The sequence below is a fragment of the Nannospalax galili genome, unplaced genomic scaffold (assembly GCF_000622305.1).
Source record: "Nannospalax galili isolate Female #2095 unplaced genomic scaffold, S.galili_v1.0 scaffold646, whole genome shotgun sequence".
NCBI lineage: Eukaryota > Metazoa > Chordata > Mammalia > Rodentia > Spalacidae > Nannospalax > Nannospalax galili.
The window spans coordinates 3,332,805-3,359,103 of record NW_008355279.1 but is presented as its reverse complement, the minus strand read 5'-3'; the positions used below and the strand labels follow the sequence as shown (position 1 = coordinate 3,359,103).

General features: G+C 41.4%; 1 protein-coding gene across 1 annotated transcript in view; it reads left to right on the top strand.

The window, feature by feature from the left end:
• LOC103749584 overlaps nt 1-26,299 on the top strand; it is a 193,047-nt gene that overhangs the window by 56,047 nt on the left and 110,701 nt on the right. The window contains exons 14-18 of the mRNA XM_017803006.2: nt 1,570-1,762; nt 4,228-4,355; nt 16,738-16,938; nt 17,793-17,914; nt 21,067-21,295. Coding sequence (XP_017658495.2) covers nt 1,570-1,762; nt 4,228-4,355; nt 16,738-16,938; nt 17,793-17,914; nt 21,067-21,295 — 873 coding nt within the window. The remainder of the gene's footprint in view (nt 1-1,569; nt 1,763-4,227; nt 4,356-16,737; nt 16,939-17,792; nt 17,915-21,066; nt 21,296-26,299) is intronic.

Here is a 26,299-nt window from a genome sequence, read left to right as displayed (position 1 = left end):
CCCTCCCTCCCTCCCTCCCTCCCTCCCTTCCTTCCTTCCTTCCTTCCTTCCTTCCTTCCTTCTGATGTATGTGGGCATGCATGTGCCACAGTGAAAGTTGGAGATCAAAGGAGAACTTTTGGGGAGTGGGTCTCATCTTCCACCTTATTTTGTTTGTTTTTGGTATTTGTTTTGTTTTTGAGACAAAACAAATGCCCTGGTTGGCCTGAAACTCACTATATAGACCTGGCTTGCTCCTTGAGCCCATAGAGATTTGCTTGCCTCTGCTTCCAGAATGTTGGGATCAAAGGCATGTGCTACCACACCCAGATTCTACCTTGTTTTGAGGCAGAGTCTCTCTTTGCTGTTTCTCTGCTGCTCACTTTACTCCAAACTAGTCCCACAAGCTTCCAGTGTATTCTCCTGTCTGCCTCCTATCTCAGGGCAGGAGTGTTGGGACTACAGGCGTGTGCCACTGCATCTGCATTCTTACATGGATTATAGAAGATGGAACTCAGTTCATCAGGTGTGTGCAGCTAGCACTTTTAGCACTGAGCCATCTCCCTATCCCAGAACTTAATTAAAACAAAAATATTTTCACAGCTAATGTTCGTGGATCCAACATGCCTCACCTGTGTGGTGCCACATACTCCCTACAATTATTATAGTGCATAATTGATAAGAACAAGAGATAGAAACTGTTCAGGTAGAGCAGGGATCCAAAGCAGCAGTTCCAAGAATGTCTTTGCTGGAGGCCAAAAACGCCAGAGTTCTTGTTTCCTTGTTATCTTCTGAAAGATCACCTCTGTCTAAAGGACTAAAACTGAGAGGAGGCCCCTGAACACGTGGTTGGGCCAACTGGACTGACCAGCTCATCCCCCTCCCCATACCTCACCAAGTTTCTGCCAAAATTTCTTTAAAAAGCCCTCAGACTAGCAGCTTGGTGGCCCTTTTTCCCAGGGCCCCTCTTGCTATACAGGAGCTCTGCTGTCCTCCCTCTGAATCTGTAATAAACGCTCTAAATTTTACCCTCTATGGTCCATGAATTTTGTTCTTCAACTTTGTAAGACAAGAACTGGCTCAGGGCGGCTTTGGAGGACATAGAGTTTCCAGGACCCTAACTGCTCTCCCCTAGCTAAGTCCACTCAAGAGGCAAGAAAATGTCCATGTTTCTCAGACACCCCAGTATTCCCATATCATGATATGCCCCCACTCTTCCAGTTTTGCTAAGCCAAGAGCTGCTGAGTGACTGACCCAGGCTCAGATGCTGGCAGTGCCTTGACCTGGCCCTCTGACTGGAGAGAGACCACTTTAATCTTGGCTCACTGAGTACCCTTTTCCAGTTCCTCTAGAATTAACCAGAAAAGCAAACAAAATCAGCTGTTTATCTGCCTCAAGAACTACCTCTCCCCACAAACATTCTTTGTCCATATTTTTTTTTTCTGCACACACTTTCTACATTGAGAATGTTTGCAGCTCTGACCTACAGCCCACTGTGTGGGAGGAGAAACCTCCTGCCTGGGCCACTTGGGCCAGCAAAATATAGCTCTCTCTTTTCCAGTAATTTTGGATTTGGCTTTCTTTCCCTAGGTCCACAGTGTTCGATTCATGGAGTTTTCAGAAGTGGAGAACCAGGATGACTTCTACAGCACAGGAGCTGGCTGTGTCCACACCCAGGACCAGCAAGGTGCCTATGTCATGTATGATGAAGCCTTGTGGGATCTGGAAGAACTAGAGGCAGAATTGCTGCTCGTTGCCAGCCATTACATTGAGAAAGAAAAAGGTAAGGAGGTAGGCTTAAAAAAATAAAGTGAACTGGCTGTGAATAAAGTGAGCTGGGGGTCAAGCCCCAAAGTTTGGTCGATGTGGCAAGGCCCTGGGTTAGATCCTCAGTGCTGAAAACAAAACAACAGAAACAAACAAAAAAACAGTGTCCAAACAACAGTACTTAAAACTTCAGTAAGCATATTACAGCCTACTGAAGCACTCACCCTCCTTAGAAAGCTCAGTTCCCCTTTCTGATGGAGACTGCTCTTTAAGGGCATCATTGTAATTCCTTCTGTTGTATAGGCTGCTTGTTGCCCTATGAAGTTCTGTATCACCCACTGGGTGGAAGGGATGTGGTGCTGGGCCTTGGAGGAAGCAAAGGAAGCAAGAGAAATGAATGATGTTTTTCCCAAACCAACTGACCTGAGGAAGCTGCCTTTAGAAACAGAGATGTCAGTGGGCTCCTAACAGGAACCACTGAGATGCAGGAAGATCAGGCCAGGAGAACCCAGGCAAGCCCCAAAGGAGGATTAATTACTCAGGGTAATCAAGTAACCTGTATCTAGTCTCTCTCTCTCTCTCTCTTTTTTTTTTTTGTCACCATCACCTAAATTTCCAATTTTAGAAGTCGATGAGGTAAGAATATTTCTTTTGCAACAATGTGATGACATTTAGTATTCCATTTGGAAAGAGCTTAGAATTTCTAGATACATTGCAAACACCTGAAGGGAAATTTAGCAAGAGTTTGTGTTATTTCATAATCTGTGTAGACTATAATTGAGAATAATTTATGTTTATAATGTTATAAAATGCTGCTTGAAGAATGTTTGACAACTAACTTTTCAGATCCCAGAGAGAATTAATTTAACCTAAGACTGAACTCTGTATGTGATCTTTGCTCAAACTGTTAATCTCCGAATCAGGCATCCATCATTAGAGAGGATTTAATTTCAGCTCTTAGCTTTTGTCTTTACTGGTTTTTGTCTTTATTACATAAAACCCATCACTTTTGTTCATATTAGTTTGTAATACCATGTTAACTATTTCTAACTGCTGAGAGTTTAATTTGGTTGAAACACATTTAACCACATGGACATCTTCCAGTGGAGCTAGTAAGTATACAGTCACCCACTGTGAAATAGTTTCTCAACTGCTGCTGTAGCCAATCCTGATCAAAGCGTTCTCTTGCTAAGTACCTGTCACAAACTCAATAATTATTCAGCTCACACATCAGTACCTGGGCATTTCTTGTCTTCTAGTATTTTCTTCTCAAACAGGCCACTTAGAAATTTAAAGCAATAATAATCATGCTAGCAATGAAAACTAACATTAATTATAGTAGAAAATATTTCTGCCAAATAGTGGTGATAAATAACTTTACAGATTTAAGGTGGAAATTAACATAATTAAGGAATATCTTGGAAATTTCTCTGAAAATTTTTGACTTAGTTAACATTAATGAAAATGATAGGGCTTGGGGGATAACTCAGTCAGTACAAGCACTTGCCTTATAAGCATGAAGACCTAAGTTTAATCCTTACAACCAACATAAAAAAAGCTGGCTCTAGTGGCTCACAGTTTGTTAATTCCAGTGCTGGGAAGGCAGAAACATGAAGATCCCTGGGGCTTGGTGGCCAATCAGCTTAGCCTACTTAAGGAGCCCCAGGCCCCAGTAAAAGAACTTCCAAGAAACATCCAAAAAAGATAAACAGCTCCTAGGTATAATACCTGAGGCTGACTGCTTGATTTCTGGCCTCCACATGCACAAACACACAGGTGCACCCCCATGCATTCTGGGTACACACACATACATACATGCACACATGCACTCGCACACACATATGTACTCAAAATAGTGCATTAATCTGAATTTGTAGTTGAACTACTTGAGACCTGTATTTGGAAGGGGAGAAATGTATGTTCTGCCCTTAAAGTTATAAGTTTGAGGGCATTTTAGTATCAATTTCATTCATGTTAACTGAACTTTGGTTTTACTTCTAAAATTAGTCTTTAATGGGATGGGGATGTAGCTCAGTTGGTACAGTGTTTGCTTAGAAAGCACAAAGCCCTGGGGTGGATCTCCAGTACCACATAAGTGTGGCATGGTAGCACATGCCTATGATTCCAGGACTCGACTTGGGAGGAATAGACAGGAGGATTAGACATTCAAGATCATCTTTGGCTACATAATAAGTTCAAGGCTATCCTGAGTTACATGGGATCCTATTTGAAAAAAAATACTAAAATAAATCTTCAAACTTAAAAAGTAAAAACAAAAGCTTTCGTTGACTTGGAAGTAAGCAAGAGTGTGCTACTGACCCAATCTTTACAGGTGGCTCTTGGTTGATTTTGAGGAATCCTAGTCCTGGACTCAGTTTCTGCTCTTGGGGTAGAACTGATAATCACAGTGCCAAGCTTCTTATAGAAGGAGCTTTTTCTCAGAAGGCCTGTCTCTAACCATTTATACGTGCTTATCTCCAGGTCACAAAGAGGACAGCAAATCAGAGAGAAGCCAGTGCTGGGCCTGGGCCCATGCCAGTGTGGACAGATTTGCTGTGCTGTATGACCTGTGGACCTGGGAAGCAGCCCTTCTAGAAAGCAGACGTCAGGTACGATTTCCAGAAGACAAAACACTTCTTTTCAAGATTTTTTTAAAAAATATTTTTTATTTATTATTTTATTTTATGTGTATGAGTGTATTGCCTGCATGTATGTGAGTGCACCTGTGTCATGCAATGCTGTAGAGGTCAGAAGAGGGCTTCAGATTCCCCTGGAACTGGAGTTAAGGACGGTTCGTAGCCTCCATGTGGGTGCTGGGAATCAAACCCGGGTCCTCTGCAAGAGCAGTCAGTGCTCTTAACTGCTGAGCCATCTCTCCAGCCCCGATTTATTTTATTTTTAATTATGTGTGTATATGTGTGTCTTGCACGGGTATGTGCATTTGAGTGCAGGTGCCAATGGAGGCCAGAGATATCAGATCCCCCTGGTGCTGGAGATACAGGTAGTTGTGAGCTGCCTGATGTAGGTGCTGGGAACTGAACTTGGGTCTTCTGCTGAGCAGTCCATGTTTTTAACTGCTGAGCCATCTCTCCAGCCCTGGCAAAGCATCTCTTAAAGACCATTCTCCCAGTACTCAGGAGACGGAGACAGAAGGATTGCTGCAAGTTTGAAGCTACTCTGGGCTATATATGAGGTCCAGGCCAGCTGACTATACAAGACCCTGTCTGAAACAAACAACAACAAACTCTGTTTGTACCAAACCAAGGTTTTTTGTTGTTAAACCCAATGAGACTTTTAGGGAAACTCTCAATAAAGCAGATAAAAACAAATTTTAATTACTTAATTTACATTTATTAATCTCTCTCTCTCTCTCTCTCTCTCTCTCTCTCTCTCTCTCGGGACTAAACCCAAGGCCTTGCTCATTCTAGGCAGGTTCCCTACAACTGAGCTACAGCCCAAGCCCTCTTTCTACTTTTTATTTTGAATAAATCTCACTAAATTGCCCAGGCTTGCCTTGAACTCACTCGGTAGCCCACATAGGCCTTGAACTTGCAGTCCTCCTGTGTCCTTCCTCTGAGTAGCTGAGATTATAGGACTGTGGTACCACATCCAATTAAATTTTTCTTTACTGTGGTTCTTCATCACTAAAGATAACATGTGAAGGATATGACTTTATCTTTCAGGCATAATTTGTTAGAGGGCTCTATGATTTGGGCTTTTTTTAATGATATGTATGCTGTGGTGAGAATGGGCTATGGCTGCTCAGAATCATCCAGTCATAGGGAAGAGCCTGGCTTTGCTAAACAGGGGCAAACTGATTGAACAATCATGGCCTTTATAATTTGCTCATGGGTGGGTGTAAGTAGGGAAGCAGGGAGTGTTGAGGGCAATCGTTATAAAAAAGCAAAGAAATAGTAAGTAGCTAAACTACCAATTGCATCATCAATGGTTAACAGCACAGTAAGAAAACAAATGCTGCAGATGAGTTGGTCTTCATTATTACCCCTTCTGAGCATCACCAATTGTTAGGAAGGTTTTTAAATATTTATTTTTAATTATGTGTATGCATGCCGGTATGTGCACCTGAGTGCAGATGGCTATAGAGGCCAGAAGAGGGCATTGGGTCCCTTGGAATGGAAGCGACAGGCAGTTGTGGGCCATCAGATACAGGTACTGGGAACTGAACTCAGGTCTTCTGCAAGAGCAGCAAGTACTTTTAACCACTGAGCCATCTCTCTAGTCCCGTTAGGAGGATCTAAAAAAAAATAATAATAATCAAACACCAAGTGTTTACCCTTCTAGATAATGTTCTAGGAATATACAAATATAATAGAAAATGATTCCTATCTTTAAGAAATTTACAGTCTGTGCCAGGGGTAGTAATGTGCACTTTTAATCTCAGTCCTCAGGAGGCAGAGGCAGGCAGATCTCTGCAAGATGGAGGCCACTCTGGTTCACATCACGATTTCCAGGCAAGCTGGGACTAGGGAGACCCTGTCAAAAAAAAAAGGAAAAAAGAAAAGAAAAAGAAAAGAAATTTATAGTTTATGAAATTCATCCAATCTCAGGCTGGGCATGGTGTACATGCCTTTAATCCCAGTACTCAGATGGAGAAGCAGGCAGATCTCCATGAGACTGAGGTCAGCCTGGTCTACATAGTAAGTTCCAGGCCAGGTGTGACTACAGAGAGACCCTATCTCAAAAAAGACCAAAAAAAAAAAAAAAAAGAATCCAATCTCCAAACTAAAGGTCCAGTGGCTAACAGCTTATAATGGAGATACTTTCAAGAGTCATGGGAGGTGCTCTTTCTTTCTTTTGGTTAACTTGGCTAGCAGTCTATCAATTTTGTTTATCTTCTCAAAGAACCAGCTCTTGGATTTGTTGATTCTTTGTATTGTTTTCTTTGTTTCTATTTCATTAATTTCTGCTCTGATTTTTGTTATTTCTTCTTGTCTGCTGGGTTTGGGTTTCATTTGTTGTTGCTTTTCAAGTGTCTTGAGTTGCAATGTTAAGTCGTTTATTTGTGTTCTTTCTGATTTTTTAATGTAGGCACTTAGAACTATAAACTTCTCTCTAAGGACTGCTTTCAATGTGTCCCAGAGGTTTTGTTGTGTGTACTGTCCTTTTGGTTTAGTTCCAGGAATACTTTCATTTCTTTCTTAATTTCTCCTTTGACCCATTCATCATTCAGGAGTGTGTTGTTTAATCTCCATGTGTTCATGTGGTTACTGGAATTTCTTCTAGTGTTGATTTTAAGGTTTATTGCATTGTGGTCTGATAGAATGCATGGAATTATTTCAATATTTTTGTATTTGTTAAGGTTTGTTTTTTGCCCCAGCACATGGTCGATTTTGGAGACAGTTCCTTGGGGCACTGAATATAAAGTATATTCTTTGGTGCTTGGGTAGAATATTCGGTAGATGTCTGTTTGCTCCATTTGATACATGGTATTGTTTAATTCAGATGTCTCCCTGTTAATTCTCTGTCCTGTTGACCTATCTAATGGAGACAATGTGGTATTGAAGTCCCCTACTATTAATGAGTTGGGATTAATCTGGGTCTTAAAGTCCTGTAGTACTGTTTTTATGAAATTGGGTGCACCAGAGTTCATGAACATATATGTTCATGATTGTAATATCTTCTTGGTTTATTGTTCCTTTGATGAGAATGAAGTGCCCATCTTTGTCTCTTCTGATTAGTTTTAAAGTCTATTTTGTCAGATATTAGAATTGCTATGCCTGCTTTTTTCTTGGTACCATTTGCTTGTTATATTTTTTTCTATCCTTTCACCTTAAGGTAGTACCTGTCCTTTAAAGTGAGATGAGTTTCTTGCATACAACAACAAGATGGGTTTTGTTTCTTAATCCATTCAACTAGTCTGTATCTTTTGACTGAGGAATTCAGTCCATTGATATTTAAAGTTATTAATGAAAGATGTGTATTGAATCCTGTCATTTTTATTCCTGTTCACATTCTTGATATAGCTGTACTTTTCCACAGTTATACCTTCATTGAATTTCTTTCCATCACCCTTTGCATATAGTCATTCCTTTCGTCAGCTCTTTGCATTGCTTCAAGAACTCTCTGAAGGGCTGGTTTTGTGGACATGAATTCCTTCAGCTTATTTATGTCATGGAAGATTTTTCTTTCCCCTTCAACTATAGTAGACATTTTGTCTGGGTAAAGTAATCTGGGTTGGCATCTGTGGTCATTTAAAACTGGGAATACTTTGGTCCAGGCTCTTCTGGCTTTCATAGTTTGCACGGAAAAGTCAGCTGTAATCCTGATGGGTTTTCCTTTATATGTGACTTGTTTTTCTTTTGCAGCTTTCAGTATCGTCTCTTTGTTCTGAACATTTAGTGTTTTTACTATCATGCGCCACGGAGAGTTTCTTTTCTGGTCCTGTCTGTTTGGCGTTCTATGTGCTTCTTGTGTTTGTATGGGCATGTCTTTTTTTTACTTTTGGGGAATTTTCTTCTACAATCCTGTTGAAGATCTGTTCCATACCATTATATTGAGATTCTTCTCCTTCCTGCATGCCTATGATTCATAAAGTTGGCCTTTTTATGGTGCCACACAGTTCCTGCATATTCCATTCTTGTGTTTTCTTAAATTTTTCATAATCTTTGCTTGAGTGGTCTAGTTCATCCACTTTATCTTCCAGTCTTGATACTCTGTTTTCCATTTCATTCATCCTATTGGTGAGGTTTTCTCCTGCTGTTTCTAATTGGCTTAGAGTGTTTCACTTTCTTCTTCATTTCAGCCTGAGTATTTTTCAATATTTCTAACTCTTTTCTGAATTCATTCAGAAGTTTATCCCTATCTTCCTTCAGTTCTTTGTGTTCTTTAAATTCACTGAATTCTTTTATCATGTTTATAATTGTTCTTTTGAATTCCATGTCCTGTGTTATCTCTAGGGAGTTCTCATTATACTCCTCTACAGGACTGTTGGTACTTGGTGGGGATTTATTTTGGTTTTCCATGTTATTATTTTTTCTCTGTGACTTTGACATGTGAATTTCTTTTGTAGTTTCTGATTCTTGTGTGAGACTCAAGCCTTCCTTTGTCGAGTTTAGATCTTCTTCTTTTTGTAAACTTTATATGCCTTTGTGGTTTACTTGTTGGGTATGAAAAGCTGGTTGGTCTAGGCTTCAGGTTCTCTCTTTTGATTTTATATCAGAGTGGCCTAATTGCTTTTGTCTTGGGAAGTTCCACAGAGGCTCAAGTAAGATGAGGCTCAGATGCTTTCAGGCTTTCTCCTAAGGTCTGGGTCCCTCCAGGAAAGATGCTGCCCTCAGGAATTTGGGGGCTGGGCTGGCCTGGGAGTAGGGCCCAGGAAATATGCTGGCACCAGGATGCCCAGAGGCTGTGCCACCCAGGGCAATAAAGGGAGGTGAGGGCTGGACCAGGCCCAGAGGGCTCCTGGGGGCCACAGGGAGGAACTGGGTTGTTCCGGATGCAAAGGATCAGGAAGCAGTGATGGCTCTGGGCCGAGAGGTTAGCCCCAGTGTCTGGGGTGCCAAGACAAGAAATGGGCCTGTACCCAGGCTAGGAGGAGAGATGGCAGGGGAGCTGGGAGGGTGAAAGAGGCTGGGGGAGTCTTCTGTCTGGAATGTGTTACTGAATATGTTAAAGCTGTAATGAAATGCTTCTTCTAATCATGTGGTTATTAAATTTAAAAAAAAATTTTTTTTAAATCACTCCCTAACCAAAAAATAAAAAATAAAAAAAGTCATGGGAATGCCAATGGAATGAGAGATTTGTCTTATATGGGGATTGACCAAGGGGAGGAAATCCCATGAAGTCTTCCCAGAGGACTAGATCTTATCACTAAACGATCTCTAAGATGTCATCTGGCCAAGAAAGAGATTCTTAGGCACAAGAAACAGCATTTACAAAGTCAGGGAGTATTGCATGGGAATGGCCAGCTGAACTCAGGGCAGTGGCTCTGGCTAGGATGGAAAGGTCTGATGGGAAACAAGCTAAACCTGTTCTGGGTGTAGCCTGTGAAGGCCTTATGAATCAATTGATTTTAGAGTTTATTATGTAATTCAGTCCTGATTAAACTTTTTCCAGTCTCAATCCCTTTTTGTGGTAAAAAATTGTATGCAACCCCAGGTATATAGGCATATAAAAGAGGTATGCAAATCAAACATTTACTGATAATAAATAAAAAGAAATTTACTTATAAATAACGCTTTGGTATATATATTTGGTTTTACCATTTATTAAAGACAAAGGCAAATTTGCATGCTAATGAGGTGGATATGCGTGTTTCTGTAACAATACAATCCAAAGATACACTAATTTGATACTTAACGTACAGAGGAATGACAGTAGGAAATACTAACAGTATTTGTTCTCCATAATTAAATCATTATGCTCTATAAGAGCAGAAAATTGTATGCATAATAAAACACTGTGATTTATAGCAGGAGTCTTGGATCTGAGCTGAGGTGTTTCAGGCAGCATTTACTGGCGTTTGATGGCGTGATAGCATGCACTGTTGCTGTCTTTTGTGGCTCTAGACCTCTGTCCTGGTGTGTGGGGGGAGTAGGGGTGAGATCAACGACATAGATCTTGGGAGATACTAGTCATCAGCAAGACGCCAGCAAGCTCGTTTACTGTGCCCTTAGGGCTTTCTTTTATACACCCCACCCTCCCCACCCCGACCCGATCCTCATTGGTTCATTTGGCTATGCGTCTCCTCTTCATCGGTGCGGGACGCTGTCCTCTGTTTGCGACATTTGATGTTGTGCTTTATGGCAGGCCTGAATAATGGAAGTATTTACTGGCCCATTTCCCCACAATGCACGATGCACAGGTTGTGTGTTTAGAACCAAGGCTGCAGGGAAGTCATGTGATGCAACGTGAAAGAATGTTGTCATTATACATTCGATCTTGAATGCATAATTCTTGAATGCATTAATTTTTGGTAGTTGTGTGTTCAGAAACCTTTTGCTATTGCCAGTTTTTGTGACCCCCCACATTCAGTTATGTTAGATAAAAGCTGGGCAGGGAATACAGGAGGACTCCAGCAAAGCACAGTTGATTTCTTAGGATTGCTGGTGGCTGGCAGCTCAGCTGGGGAGAGAAAGGCAACCAGCAGCCTTCTGATGGCTGAGGAAGTACTTATAGGGGGGTTAGGGAATGTGGAAGGCGGCAAAAATAATCGTTACAGTCTCAAGGGAAGTACCTTGAACTGAGACAGCTCTTACATCAGTGGGTCTGGGTGCAGGGTCCTGCTTATCTTACAAAATTATCTGGGGAGCAGCTTTGTGCTGAGACAGCTCTAAATGTAGCTGTCTGGCCAGTTCCTGTTTTGCAAGGGGGCCTCAGGGCCTGTCTTGCGAGGCTTTTTTACACTGGGAGAGGGTCATCTGCAGACCTGGACTCTAACACAGTTACATGATGGGTCGTGACTTGTAGTTTAGGAAGCTTTGGATAAGCAAAGACGAGCCTTAGGTGAGAAACGTGATGCTAGCTTTGTTTGCAGCTATCTTGGTGTCAGCATGGAGGACACATTGGAATGGAAAGGCTCTGGAGAAAAGCAGGGTATCTACCGCCAACAGTGACCTGGAGAGTTAAGAGGGATCTGATAGTAAGGATGTGGTTGTGGGAACAGGAAAGAGAAGTGGACGAGAGCACTCTGAAGAGTACACGGTAGGAGTTAAGGATTGGGTATGGATTTTGGAGTGAGAGAGAGAGGAGGGGTTTGAAAGAGCTTCTAAAGGGTGGGGTGGAGGCTGCTAACAGGCAGAATGCAGGAGCAAGAAGATAAGATTGTACTCTAGAACAAGAGGGGATTTGCTAAACCAGTGTGAGCATTTTGTGGGGAGCTCAGGAGCAGGATGAGCAGGATGAGATAGGACTGTGGCACTTGAGCCATTCTGATGAGTGGGATAAGTTGGATGATCTGAATGGGCCCCTGGGTGATGTCTGCTTTTAAGGGGCAGGTCGTAGAACAGAAGGAGTAGCCAAAGAAACTGGAGAAAAACAAGGAAGAAATAGTTTTGTGATAGTGAACAGGAAAGAGTTGGAGGATGCTTGCTGGTGTGGAGCACAGTGAAATGTCAAGAGACATGATCCCTCCAATTCCCACAGTGGGCTCAGAGCTCAGGTGGCCAGTGGCAACTATGCAGGACTCTGTTAGGAGGGTTCTGGGGGTGGAAGCCAAACTATCACAACTGACTATGACAGTGGTCTGAAACCCGGAAGGGGAGATTGTTTCTTTGAATTGTTTTTCTAGCAGTATAGATGGTAGACTGTTTCATCTATGGTCAGTTACTCATGATGATGTAGGTGACCTGATTGTTTCAAAAGCAACTGTTTGGGTTTAAAAGATGCAAGCCTTGAACTTTAAAAAGAATGTTCTTCTTTTCATAGAAAACCTTGACTTGCCAGATAGAACCTTACTTTGATCTTTTAAGTAAATGAGAGATTTAGACTCAGTGAGGTAATTAGCTGCATTAACTGTAAACAAAGCAAATGTATAACTCCAGGCACAAGTTTCAAACAGCTCCCCCTTTGGTGTGCCCTCCCCTGTTTCTGTCTGTCTCTCTCCTGCTATTTCAATGTATGTAGGCGTGTGCAAGCCTCAGGAGGATTCACTGGCAACAAAACAATCAAGGGCAGGAAGGACTGAAAATCCTTCCACAGCTGAAGCTATGGTTCATTCTGTGCTAAGCTGGGAGGGTTCTGTACTGGCTCCGTCCAGAGCAAAGGAAACTATTTTAATTTAAAACAATTGTTGAAAACATCTCTCCCCTTCCTACCCTGAGAATAAGTTCCCTATAGAAACAGCTCTCTGGGCCGAAACTGTGAAATACGGCCTTCCAAGTGAGAAAGTCTAGCCAAAGAGCCCATTTTGAACGGCTAAGCCGAATTTCCATCTAAAGTGCAATTGATTCCCCCAGTTCTGATTCCGCTGCCAAGTTTCCTCAGCTGTTTTCGATTGTTATATATACTGAAATCACTGCTTAGCTTCTTGAACGTATTAGGTTCTTTTAAGTCCTTAAAACAACCATAGTATGTATGAAGACTCATAAAATTAGAATTGATGTCAGTTTTAAGTGGATTGAGGAACTGGCAAAGCCAGAGAGCCAGCCACGGCAGCCGCTCGTTGATGTCGCCCTCCGTCTAATAATCCTCTCCACAGTCACCGGACACATTTCCAAGATAATCGGAATTCATATATGCAGCACTAAAATGATTTCCATGTGTCAGTCCTCCAAAAAGAGAAAATACATTCTGTGGCAAGTTGTGTCTAGCACTGATTTTCTGTTTTTCACGTTGATTTGACCTAAAACACAATTTTAAAAAGGAATTTTAAAGCTTAGAAATAAAAAAGTGTAAGGTAAAAATAAGATAAATACAGAGAGGTTTGATATTATTTATCTTGTCTGTTTTTCTATTTTTGCCAACATTTTTCTGCCTACTATCCGTTTGTATGACATATAACTCTGAGAGTTGGCCCTTGACACACATAGGTGACATTTGACAGACTAGGAAGACTTCTTAGACAAATACCAGCCCAGAGTTTAAATGGAAATGGGCCAGTTAGCAAACAGATAATAAATAGAAACTGTGAGGGAGAGGGATCATGTCCTACCCCTGTTGGGAAAGAATTCATAATAAAACTATGCAAGGATTCATCTGAATCCTTCTTGCCAGTTGGGCCCAAAACTTGAAAAGGCCTTATTAATTAAAAAAAATTACATTTCCCTCTCAACAGCTAAGACTACTAGATAAAATAGTGTAATATTTTGAACATACTTATGCTAAAAATATTTATACTAAACTTACTTATAAAGTATGTTAAAATACTTATACTGAGGAGTAAATTTGATTGGATGGCCTATGTTCTATATTATTTATTTATTTATTTATTTATTTATTTATTTATTTATGTATTTATTTTGTGGGGGGCATAGGGCAGGCACACTATGGCACACATGTGGAAGTCAGAAGACATCTTAGGGGAATTAGGTCTTTCCTTCCACCTTGTAAATTCTAGGGATTGAACTCAGGTCGTCAGGCTTGGCAGCAAGCACCTTTATTTGTGGAGCCATCTTGCCTACCCAGATGTCCTATATTCTTATTTGCCTGCTCTGACAACCCTGTCATCCATCGTGAAAATGCAGTTTATATGGGCTTTTGCAACCTGGCCTCACCAGATTGGGATGGTCAGAAAAGACTCTCCAACCAGCTCCAGAGGAACTTCCCCTGCCAAATAACTGAACAATTGGGCTCTTTATCCAAAAACAGGTTAAGGAAGTTTAAATACCATAACCCAGCTGCTGGAATTGCCCTGGCTCAGCCAAAAGGGTTCAAGTTAGGCCAGCACACATGAAGGAACTGTGTATTTCCTAATCTGCCCCTGGGTCTACTGAGTGACACTCAGCCTGTGCAGTCACTCCCCTTCATTTCTTCCTATCCTCTGCTATCTAATAATTGCACATTTTTCTAGAGTAGATCTTGGGTGAAGGAGTAAAATAATGTAGATTGGCCTACTGCTTCCTTTTCCCAGCAGTGCACCCAAAATCAAAGACCACCACCTTCTTCACATCCTGCTGTACACCTGTGCGAATTTCTTCCAGGTCCCTGAGCTTTTAGTTCCTCTTCTGTTTGCCTTTTCATATTGAGATTGACCTAAGGGTACTTGAATTTGGCCCCTTTCCAAGAAGGCATCCAAGCAATTCAAGTGCTATATTAATTACTTTTCTTATTGCTGTGATAAAATACCAGAAAGAAGCAGCCTAAGAGCGGAAGGGTCATTTCGGCTCACACTTTGAAGGTGTATAATTCATCTTGGTGTGGAAGGCCTCTCATGGCAGAGGAGAGAGCATGTAGCTGGGAATCCTCACATCTCAGCATAACAGGACATAGAGACAGGACAGGAAGTGGGACTAGGCTGTAAATCTCAAGGCCCACCCCACCCCTGGGTATTTACTTCCTCCAGCTAGGCCCTCATCTCCCCAAAGTTCCACAACCTTTCAAGGCTGTGCTACCAGTTGGAGACCAAATGTTCAAACACAGCCCTTAGGGGACATTTTACGTGCCAACCATAACAGGTGCTAACTAAAATATCCCAGGCTCTCCCTCTACAAGCCTTGACAAGGGGCAGTCAAGACATTGAGTATCTCTTTACAGAGTGATATTTGATTCCTAGTGTCTGTTCAATCTCAAGTGCTTAGCATTCTTGTGTAGAGGAGGAAAATCTTTCTTCTTTACGATCTGTGATTCAGTATCTGGGCTTCAAAAATTAAACTGAAGTGCTGACTGTGTATATAGTATGGAGGTCTTCATTAGAAAGGAAGACCCAGGAAGCAGATAGATAAAAAGCTAAATCTACCAATCAATAAATGGGTTAATGAACTGAGCAGACAGTTCTCAAAAGAGGCAACACAATAGCCAATAAACATTTTAAAATTTATTTATTTTTACTTTATATGTATGAGTGTATTCCCTGAGTGTATTTAAGTGCACCTGTGTTGTGCAATGCCCGAGGAGGTCAGAAGAGGGCATTGGATCACCTGGAACTGGAGTTATGGACAATTGTTAGCCACCATGTAGGTGCTAGGAATCAAACCCATGTACTCTGCAAGAGCAGCCAATGCTCTTGACCGCTGAGTCCCCAATAAACATTTTTCAATTACATTCTTATTCTGTGTGTGTGTAGCATGGTACACACATGTGGAGGTCAGAGGACAACTTGCAGGAGTCGGTTCTCTCCTACTATGTGGATTCCTGAAATTGAACTTGGGTCATCAGGCTTGTTGGCAGGTGCTTTTACTTACTGAGCCATCTCCCCAGTCCCAAATAAACATTTTAAAGAGCATTTAACATCTTTAGTGGTCAGGGAAATGCAAATTAAAACGATCTTGAGATTCTGTTTCACCCCAGTCTGAATGGCTAACATCACAAAAACAATTGATAACAAATACTGGTGAGGATGTGGGGAAAGAGGAACTCGTGTATACTGCTGTTGGACATATGAACTGGAGCATCCACTATGGAGATTCCTCAAAAAAATTAAAAATATAACTTCCACATGACCCAGTCACCCCACTCCTGGGTATATACCCAAAGGACTGTAAATCTTACCATGGAGATACTTGCACAACCATGTTTATTATTGCACTATAACAAGGAAATGAAATCAGCCTCGATGTCCATCAACACATGGGGAATGAAAATGTGGTTCATATATATGATATAATTCTATTCAATCATAAAGGAAAATGAAATGACATTTGCAGGAATGTGAATGGAACAAGAAATTATGTTAAAGTATCCTAAACTCAAAAGGACATACACTGCATGTTTTCGCTCATGTACAAATGCTAGATTTTAATTTTTGTATATGTATATGTGTATGTGGGTTATATGCCATTAAACTAGAAGAGGGGCAGTGAGATGGAAAAGGAGGGAGGAGTGAAGAGAATGGTGAAAGTCAGTAATAGAATACATGTGTCATGAAAGCCAAAGGGGGCAAATCAGGGTGGGAGAGGGGAGTGGAGGAGAAAAAGGTGTGCGATCCCCTGGAACTGGCATTAAGGACTGGTGTTAGCTGCCATGTGAATGGTAGGAATTGAATCAGGTCCTCTGAAAGAGCAGTAAGTGTTCTTAACTGCTGCGCCATCTCTCCAGTCTCTAGTAGAGTACTTTTGAATGCATTGCCTCATTGCTGCTTATAATTATGTGGAGTAATGCTGTTAATTATATAGCTCTCCTTTGATTTGTGAGGCACAGGAGAAGAATGAACAGCAGCAAGTCGAACTCAAGTTTAATTCTTCTGGTTTCAGAGCATGCCCCTCTTATGCTGTGGGGTACCTGACCATACCAGAATCACTAGGTGTCCAGAGGTTTCAGGCCTCTATCTTTGTTGAGGCCCCAGGACTTACCAAAGCACAGGGTAGAGTGTCCCATCTTGTTTGCTGGGCCCCAGTGCAGTCTCTGCTGTTTCCTGATTGTCAATCTTGATTTCAGCTTCTTGATACTTACTTTGAAGCCTACCAGCACACTCTAGACCCTGAAGAGAGATTCACCTTAGCACAAGTGATGACTGACATTATGCATCGGCGCCCCAAATTTGATCTCGGCCACTCCTATTTCATTAAAGCCTACCAAGACGAATGCACCTGTCTGAGGCTTCACCTACTGCTAGTAAAGGGCATCTTCAGCCATCATGTGAGTAGGGCTTTAAATAGTACAAATGAGGAAGGGATGGAAAACAAGCCAGAAATGAAAGTAGTGTTCTTTCATTGCAGGTCCAGAATCTGGGTTTTCTGGGCAGAATGTTTATTTGTAAGCTCATTTGCATTTCTGAATTCCAAGCATAACTCTGGTCTTAAAGGAAGGTTTCTAACCATAATTACAGTTAATGATCTACAAGGAATTGAGAGCCTCGGTTTTTTATGAGATACAAAGTTATAAGCAATGAAAGGAAAACTAATGATGCATCTTTCCAGGACAATGATGTATGAAGTTATGAATATTTTCTATTTAGTGAGGTGGGTTTTCTTTGTTTTTGAGACAGGAGCTCACCCTGTATGTAGCCTAAGCTTGCCTTGAAATCCTAGCAATCCTGCCTCAGCCTGCCTCAGCCTGCCTCATTGCTGCCTTGGTGCTGGGATCAGAGCCATGTACCACCATATCTGGCTTTTGCTTTATTTTATTATTTTATTTTTGAGAGAGGGTCTTATACTGTAGCCCTGGCTGGCTGGAATTCACTATGCAGCCAAAGTGGAACGGTTCTCCTCTCTCATACTCTCAAGTGTTAAGATTATAGACAAGCAGAATCATGCCAAGCTTAGTGAATTATTTTACAAAAACTTTTCTTTTGCCTCTTAAAATTGGTTGCCTTTGCTCTCCTTGGCTGACTGTTGGCACAGATTGAGGTCAGCATGTCTGGTTGCAAACAAGTCTTCAAAACCATGCCTGTGTGAAAATTGGTGAAATGCTGTATCTTTCTCATGCCACGGCCCTTAGCTCGGGTCCATGGGAAAACAGAACTCTTCTCAGTTGAGAGCTTTCTCTTTTAGCTGGAGCAGCAGCGGGAGTACGTCCAGAGGCTCTGGCGAGGACATCACGCAGATGATAGCGAGACATTCGGACTTCCCCTGAATGTAATCACTAAGCAACCTGTTTCCATCAACAACAGCTGGTAAGTCAGCATTTCTTTAGGCATTTTACATTTAGTCCTCTAGAGTGATTAAGGGTACAATGTTGGATCAAAACACTCATCTATAAAGCACCATTCAAGGGTTTGGGGAGATGAGAGACAAGTATAAAAGCCATAGGAGATGGATTCCATCAAATATTGAATCTCTATTTGCCTTGTAAATAATAAAGAAAGGCGGCTAGAATGTAAGCATGTGGCAATGGGTGCAGAATCATCACTTCCTTAGAAAGTTATGGGGAAGAAAGAAGCTGTTCTTGAAATACACACAAGCCCACCTACCTGAAACCTGTATGTGCTTAAAAGTTTTTCAAAAAGTACTTTCTTCCTTCTTGCTGTGTCACTGAAGACGTTTCTGAGGGTTTCTCTCAGATGAGTCTGTGGCCGTCATCCTCTTAAAGAGCAGCATTCAATTTGCTGACCGCTCAGAATGCATACACTTTTTGTCACATCCCCCTGCAACATGACTACTTCCCTCCTCGCACCCTTTGAAGTTAAAGGGAACTGTGAAGTAGTGACAAGCCCCATGTTGATCTGGATAGCCCTAGATCAACAGCTCCCTACTGCCTCTGAATGGCTGGAGAAACTGTCTACCTTCTGTCAACACCCAACACATACTTGTGAGGACACACACGGGTGTGAACACAGACATGGCCTTAGGGTTCCATGAAGTATGTGGTAAAAACAGCCTTTATGCAAGAAGTCCAGAAGTCAAGTCGTTGTCATCATAGGGTACAGGATCATTACAGGGACCAGAAGATACTATGAGAGATGATAACCGAGAGTCTAACTTTCCTTTTAAAGAAAGAGTCCTACGAATTCCAGACACAAAACTGCACTTTCCCCATAGACCTTTCTCAGTATTTATTCCTTCACTGTAGTGAACTTGAAACATCAGCTGGGTGTACATCTTGCTGCTGTAAGAATCTGCTGGTCAGGAAATGGGTTTTGGCAGATCAGGCTAAGGCTAGAATGGACTCTAAAAGCTGTTAGAATAGTCTCCAAAGCCAATGTCATTTGCTTGAAGAGATTCTTTTCCAGACTTTGAACTATGGGTTTGGTTTTTTTTTGTTTTTTTTTTTTTTTTGGTTTTTTTTGGAAAGGGTTCCTTTAGCCCCCCAGCTGACCTGGAACTCGCTATGTAGAACAGGCTGGCCTCGAACTCACTGAGATCCACCTGCCTCTGCCTCCTAAGTGCTGGGACTAAAGGTGTGCGCTGCCACACTGGGTTTTCCACCTTATCTTTTGAGTCAGGGATTCTCACTGAACTTAGAGCCTACCAGTTGACTAGCTGGCCAGCCAGTGAGCTCTGAGGATCTTTTTTGGTCTTTTTGAGACAGGGTCTCCCTGTAGCCCCAGCTGTCCTGGAACTCACTATGTAGACCAGGTTGGCCTTGAACTCACAAAGATCCGCCTGCCTCTGCCTCCCAAGTGCTGGGATTAAAGGCGTGTGCCACCACGCCCAGCTGAACTGTGTGTTTTTAAGATCTAGGACTAAGCAGAAACCATTTATATAGATTTGAATGGAAATATCTATGTTCTTCAATTTATGCTCTTCATTTCTAAGCATAGGAAGATCCTTGACTTTTGTTCTGTATCCTTTATTTCCAAAGGAATAATCCACAGGTGTTTATTGGCTCTGGCCTCATCTATTTATTTTAAAATACAATAACTATCCTTACAGTACATATGAATGATTCTAGCAATGTGCAGAGAACTTAAAAGTTCTTTGTCCATTAACATTTTGGGGAGAAAAGGGATAAAAATTCATGCAAAAAATAAATGCTAAGAACTATAGATCCTTGGCTGAAGGTCAACTGATTACAGATGTCAATTCCACCCACAAAATGCCTTCACAGCAACATGGAGCAGACCGTTTGACCACACAATTGGGCATTGCATCATGGCCATGATGACACATAATATTAGAGCAGAGCACTTGCTAATATGGGACCCATTTCCATGGTTGGAAAATGGACGGGATTGGCCTTCATCTTTGAACTTCTCCTCTATGAATAGGAACAATAGATCAAGTGTATGCTGAAGGCGTGTGGGAAAGAACGATAGATTAACTGTGTGCCAAGGGACTGTGAGAAAGAGCCCAGGAATATATGAAGGCAATTTCCAAAGCTGGCAAGATAGCTCAGAGCATAAAGGCATCACCACATGAGCCTGACAACCCGAGTTCAATCCCTCAAACCCATGGTGGAAGGAGAGAACCAACTCCTGAAAATTGCCCTCTGACCACCACATGTGTGTCTTGGTACATGCGCACCCCTCTGCTGCCAACATATCACACATACATACAAACACACACACAATAATAATAAATAAAATAAAAATTTAGAAAAATGATAAAAAAGAATTATATATTTACTTTTCCTTATTTAATAATGTCTTTAAAAGTTATTTTGTTTTCAGACTAGATATTGATTATTGAAATATTGACAGTGTTGCTATATCCAATCTTAATCTTGCTGGTTAATTGGAATATATGTCAACTTCTTTCTTTTTTAAAGGGTTCATGTTAAAAACAAAGAGCAAATTGTATAACCTGGTCAGTTCCCTGGGTGGCCTCTGAGGTTCCTCTGAGCTCCCCATTCTTTATAATGCTCTGAGCCTATAAAAACTGCATTATTATTGTTGTTGTTATTATTTTGATCTTTTGAGACAGGGTTTTCCTGTAGCCCCAGTTGGCCTGAAACTCACTATGTAGACCAGGCTGGCCTTGATCTTACAGAGATCTACCTATCTCTGCCTCCCAAGTGCTGGGATTAAAGATTTGTGCCACCATACCTGGCTGAAACTATTATTGATTTAAAAATATAAATTCAAAGGGCTGAAGAGCTGGCTCAGCACTGAAGAGCACTCGCTGCTCTTCCAGTGGACCTGGGTTCAGTTCCCAGCACCCACATGACAGCTAACAAACTGTCCTAACTCCAGGTTCAAGGAATCCAACATCCTCTTCTGGACTCTGCCAGCATTGCACAACGTGGGTGCGCTTACGTACATGTAGAGGATACACTTATATAGATAAAATAAAATATTAAAATTTTAAAAAGCAAAAAATGCAAATATCTTCTGAAATGGATGTTCTCGTTGTATAAAATAATCATTCATTTCTTCTCTTCTTCAAGCCCAGCTGCAGAGAATGTTCATCTGCTGGAATTTCACCCTTCCCTGGGTCTGGTTGGGCTCATCCCCAAAGCCCTTGAGCACCTGCTGCGTGAGGCCCACCTCACCCACAAGCCGGTATCAGCCAGTGGCCTTGTCCTGCTGGAGCGACACATCTTGCAGCTAGCCCTGGACCTATGGCTCACCCCAACCAAGGCTGAGGCCTGGTACAGTGCACATCTGCAGAAAGATGTGGGTTCCTTGTGAAGGGGACAGTTGGGTCCTTGGCAAAGAGAACATTTATTTCCAGATGTTACTATTTAGCTATGTTTTTTATTTGGCTCTATTCCCCCTCCTTTTGGCCGGAAATGGAGCATATCATAGGGCTTGCCAGTATTTTTATGTGATTTTTGTTTTGGAAAAAGTTTCTAGCTAGCTTATAAGGATCAAAGAAATTAAAATTAATGGAGGATTGTATAGGTATCATAGGTATGTGAAAAATATTTTCTCATTTCTCATTGGCATTATAGTAATACACAGTACACTTGTGTTTTGAGGAGAAGCCGATGGAGGTAAGCTGGAAGACCTGTAATGCCCAATGGTTAAGCTGTGCTTGATGATTTATATGATGTCTATAATTGTATTTCAATCATTTTCTTTTTCTGTTAAGGCTATTAATGCTGAACTTGGGTTTCCAATTTGATCTTGTTCTATGAGGACTTGCAACATAATGGAGGCTATTTCAAGGGTGGTACTAGCTACCTGGACATCTGTTCCTTGGGTTGTCTTGGTGTCTTCCTATTTCCCACCCAAACTAAAATCACTTTTAAAAAATACTTATTTTTAGCCAGGCAGAGTGACACATGCCTTTAATTCCAGCACTTAGGAGACAGAGGCAGGTGGATCTCTGTGAGATCAAGGCCAACCTGGTCTACATAGCAAGTTCCAGGCCAGCTGGGGCTACAGAAAAACTTTGTCTCAAAAAACAAAAACAAAAACATACAACAAAATGAAAAGGGAGCCTGGCACGGCGATGCACACTTATAATTCCAGCACTTGGGAAGCAGAGCAGGAGAATCTTTGTGAGATGGAGGCCAGCCTGGTCTCTATTAGTAAGATCCAGGCCAGCTGGGACTCAGGGAGACTCAAAATTTAAAAATTAAATTTTTATTATTTTATTTATTTGGTATGTGTGTGCATGTGTACATGAGTGTGTGTGTGTGTGTGTGTGTGTGTGTGTGTGTATACATGTATGCCATATGGGTACCCTCAGAGACCAGAAGAAGGCATTGAATTCTTTGGAACTGGAGTTACAAGTGATTGTGAACTACCTGATGTAGGTGCTGGGAACCAAATTCAGGTCCTCTTGAAGAGGAGCCAGTGCTCTTAACTGCTAAGCCATCTTTCCAACACAAGATAATTAATTTATTAATTTATTTTATATTATTAACATAATATAAAATCACAGAGTATTTCGCAGAAGAGGAAAGGACAAATTCTAATCTAAAACTACTCAAAAGCTGACCCTAGTCATACAGGCCTATAATCCCTACTACATGCATGGCTGGGGTAAGAGGGTCACAAACGCTGCTTAGGCCACATAGAGAGTTCTGAGCCAGTGTGAACTATATAGCAAGATCTTGTCTCAAAAACATAAAAAATTTAAATATAAATAAGATACATTTTTTAAAAGGTAAAAGAAAGCTGGGCATGTTGGCCTCCATTTTTAATCCCAGCACTCAGGAGGCAGAGGCGGGTGATCTCTGAAATTGAGGTCAGCCTGGTCTACATAATGAGTTCTGGGTCAGCTGAAGCTACAGGGAGACCCTGTCTCAAAAAATAAATAAATAATTAGACAGAAAAGGTAAAAAGAGATCTAAGTATACAACATATATAGCTCAGTGGTAGAGTGCGATCTTAACATGCAGGAGACGCAAGGTTCAAACCCAAGTACAAAGTACAAAAATAATAAATACATAAACCCATTCATGACTATTATTTTCCTGAATTCAAGTATTCTTCATATGCATAGGATATAATGATATCCTTCATACATTCTTTTTTAAAATTTTATTTATCTTTTTTTAAATTTTATGCATATGCGTGTATTGCCTGCATGTAGGTAAGTGCACCCGTGTCGTATATTAGAGACCCAGTTCTGCTGTAGAGTACGTGCAGTGCTAGTATTTGAGGACATATGTGTGAGCTAATCCAGACACATACAAGAACAGTGGCATTGTGCTCTTAATTAATTTCCTTACTATTTTTGGAGATGATTCTTGAAGATATTTTGTAGCTATATTTTTGTAGTTTTTTTGTTTTTTCCTTTTGTTGATTTATCTGAACAAATAATTTCATGCCTATCCACAGATGTTTTATATCTGTGTTGTTTTATTCTAATTTTAAGGGGTTGGTTTAACTTTTAAAACACTTAACTCCGTTACTATTTCACTCGCATTTAGTGTGTATGATGTATGAGGTATGAATCGAAACTGAAGTTTTGTCCAAGTTACAATGCTGTTTATTCTATTTTCATTTTATATTCTTCTCACATTCTCTTATGGTGCCTGGTTAGAGATCTATTTAAGTTGCCTTGTGAATTATAATGAATATATAAGATACATGTCTAGTCTTCTGTTGATGCCACAGTTTTTTTCTCCAGGTCCACCTCACTTCCTCACCCCTCCCAACTTCATGTCCCCTTTATTTTTCTTCCTTAAAATAACACAGCAAGTCTGATATGTACTGCCCATATACTCATGAGTGTAGGGCCATCCACTGAAGCATTATCAGCTTACCAGGGACCACACCCTTAATGAACACTGACTCTCCCCTCAGAAACCATCAACTGTCAATAGCTCCTCAGTTACGGGTGGAGGCACATGAACCCTTACCATCTCCATGCTAGAATGTTGACTGGTTTGATCTCTTTCAGGTCTTGTGCAGGCAACCACAGCTGCCATGAGTTCCTGAGTACAGTGGTCTCTTCATGTCCAGAAGATACTGTTTTACTCTAGTCCTCCCTGACCTCTGGCTATTACACTCTTTCCACCCTTCCTTCCAAAATGGTCCCTGAGCCTTGTGGGGAGGAATGTAATATAGACGTCCCATTTGCAGCTGAGCATTCCACACTTATTCTCTGGACTTTGATGAACTGTAAATTGCCATTTGCTGCACCAAGAAACTTCTCTGATAAGGTCTGAGAGCTGCATTAATATATGGGTAGAGAGATACAAATTTAGAAGGCAGTTTGATACTGTGTCCACTTAGTAAAGTAACAGTAGTAGGTTCAATCCTGGGGCCTTTGAGCTTCCGAACCATGGGTTCTTGGCCAGATTTATAGTACCAGGCATCTGTTTCCTCATGTGGTCTTAAATCCAATCAGAAAGAGATTGGTTACCCCCATAACATTCATGCCACTATTGCACCCATGAACATATCTTGCCATGTCAGTCACTATTGTAGTTCAAAGGGTTAAGGCCCCTCACCCCCAGAAGCCCATGTAGTACCTTCTATTATTATTACAGCTAGCTAGCTTCCTGTTCAGTACCAACTTGATTTCTCCACATCCTGTGATGAAAATATGTGATGTCTTCAGCAATAGGGTCTTGCCATCAAGTTCTGGTGGGCAACCAAGAGGAATGGCAACAGCCTATATTATTTAAGGGGGTCTCTGGGGTACCGCTGATCAACAACTCAAGGGGAGGTATCCCACACCTGGCACTGGACTTTTTATTTGTCAACCAATGACTTCAGGGAGGAGCATTATCCTCTGTTTAGAGAAACTCTGATTGAACAATATATGAAGCTTATAAAATAGTAGGTTTCTGGGGGCTGGAGAGATGCCTCAGTGGTTAAGAACAATGGTTGTTCTTGCAGAAGACCCAAGTTTGAATCCCAGCAGCCACATGGCAGTTAACTGTCCATAACTTCAGTTCCAGGGGATTCAATGGCCTCTTCTGTCCTCCATGGGCATTGCACTACATGGGTGCACTTACCTACATGCAGGCAATACATGCATATGCCTAAAATAAAAATAATAAAATATTTTTAAAGTGGATTTCCATGTGGCCTTTCTACATCTTTATAGTTAGTTATCTATCCCTCCTCTCCACACCCTTTCTCAGCCTTCCCCTCCCCTCCCACCCCTCTTTCTAGTTGATCCTCCTTCCCCACAATTCCTCTTTCCCCTTCATATCACCTGTGTTAACCTCCCTTAAGCTCTTTCTTTCCTTTCCCCACCAATGGTTCCTTCCTAGGTTCCTGATTCTACAGATACTCCGAGTTAAGCACACAAATCTTAAGATTCAATGCTAAGTGAGGGAGAAGATGTGGCCTTTGTCTTTCTGGGTCTGGGTTACTTCACTTAGTACAATGCTTTCCAGTTCCATCCGTTTACCTGAAAATTTCCTAATTTCATTTTTCTTTATAGCCGAAAAGAATTCCTTTGTATACAGGTGACACGTTTTCATTATCCATTCATCAGTTGATGAACATCTAGTCTGTTTCCATTTTCTATCTATTGTGACTAGAACAGCAATGAATGTGGATGAGGCTATGTCTCTGTAGCAGGAGATGGAGTTCTTTGGGGTATATCCCCAAGAGTGGTATAACTGGGTCATATGGTAGTCCTATTTCTATTTTTTTGAGGAACCACCACACTGATTTCCATAGTGATTATAGCAGCTTGCACTTCCACCAACAATGATGCCACACTTTTAATTTTTATTTTTTGAAATGTGTTCAAGTTTGGACCTAGAAATGCCAAGCATTCAGACTAATCTTTAGTATTAGGTTAGAAAATGGATGAGGTGTTTCCCTCATAAGACTTGCAGGAATTTAATAGCTCTCTTTGCTATCTCAGTAGCAGACATTAAGAGCCTGGAAATCACAGCTCAAATAGACAAGTCCTTTGGCAAATATGTACCTAAGGAAGCTAATGCATCTTGGTAGACCAAGCCAGGAAAATAGACAAAAGTTCCCCCAAAGTGGGCTCTTGCTGAAAGAGGCACGTTAGAAGACAACAAAGATGTCAGAGTCAGGATGCCCACCACGGCAGGAGAGCACTAAAGATCACTTGGGTATTTCATAGATTACGCAGGGTCACCTGGAAGTAAAGGAATTTTGTGAGGTAGGTGGGGGTTCGGTGAAAGTATAGAACTTGGAATTGGAGAGCCAAGGTTACACTTGGTACTTCTGAGTGACTTTGGAAAATTTAGAAGTTGCAGGCCAGGCCTATAATCCCAGTTACTTGGG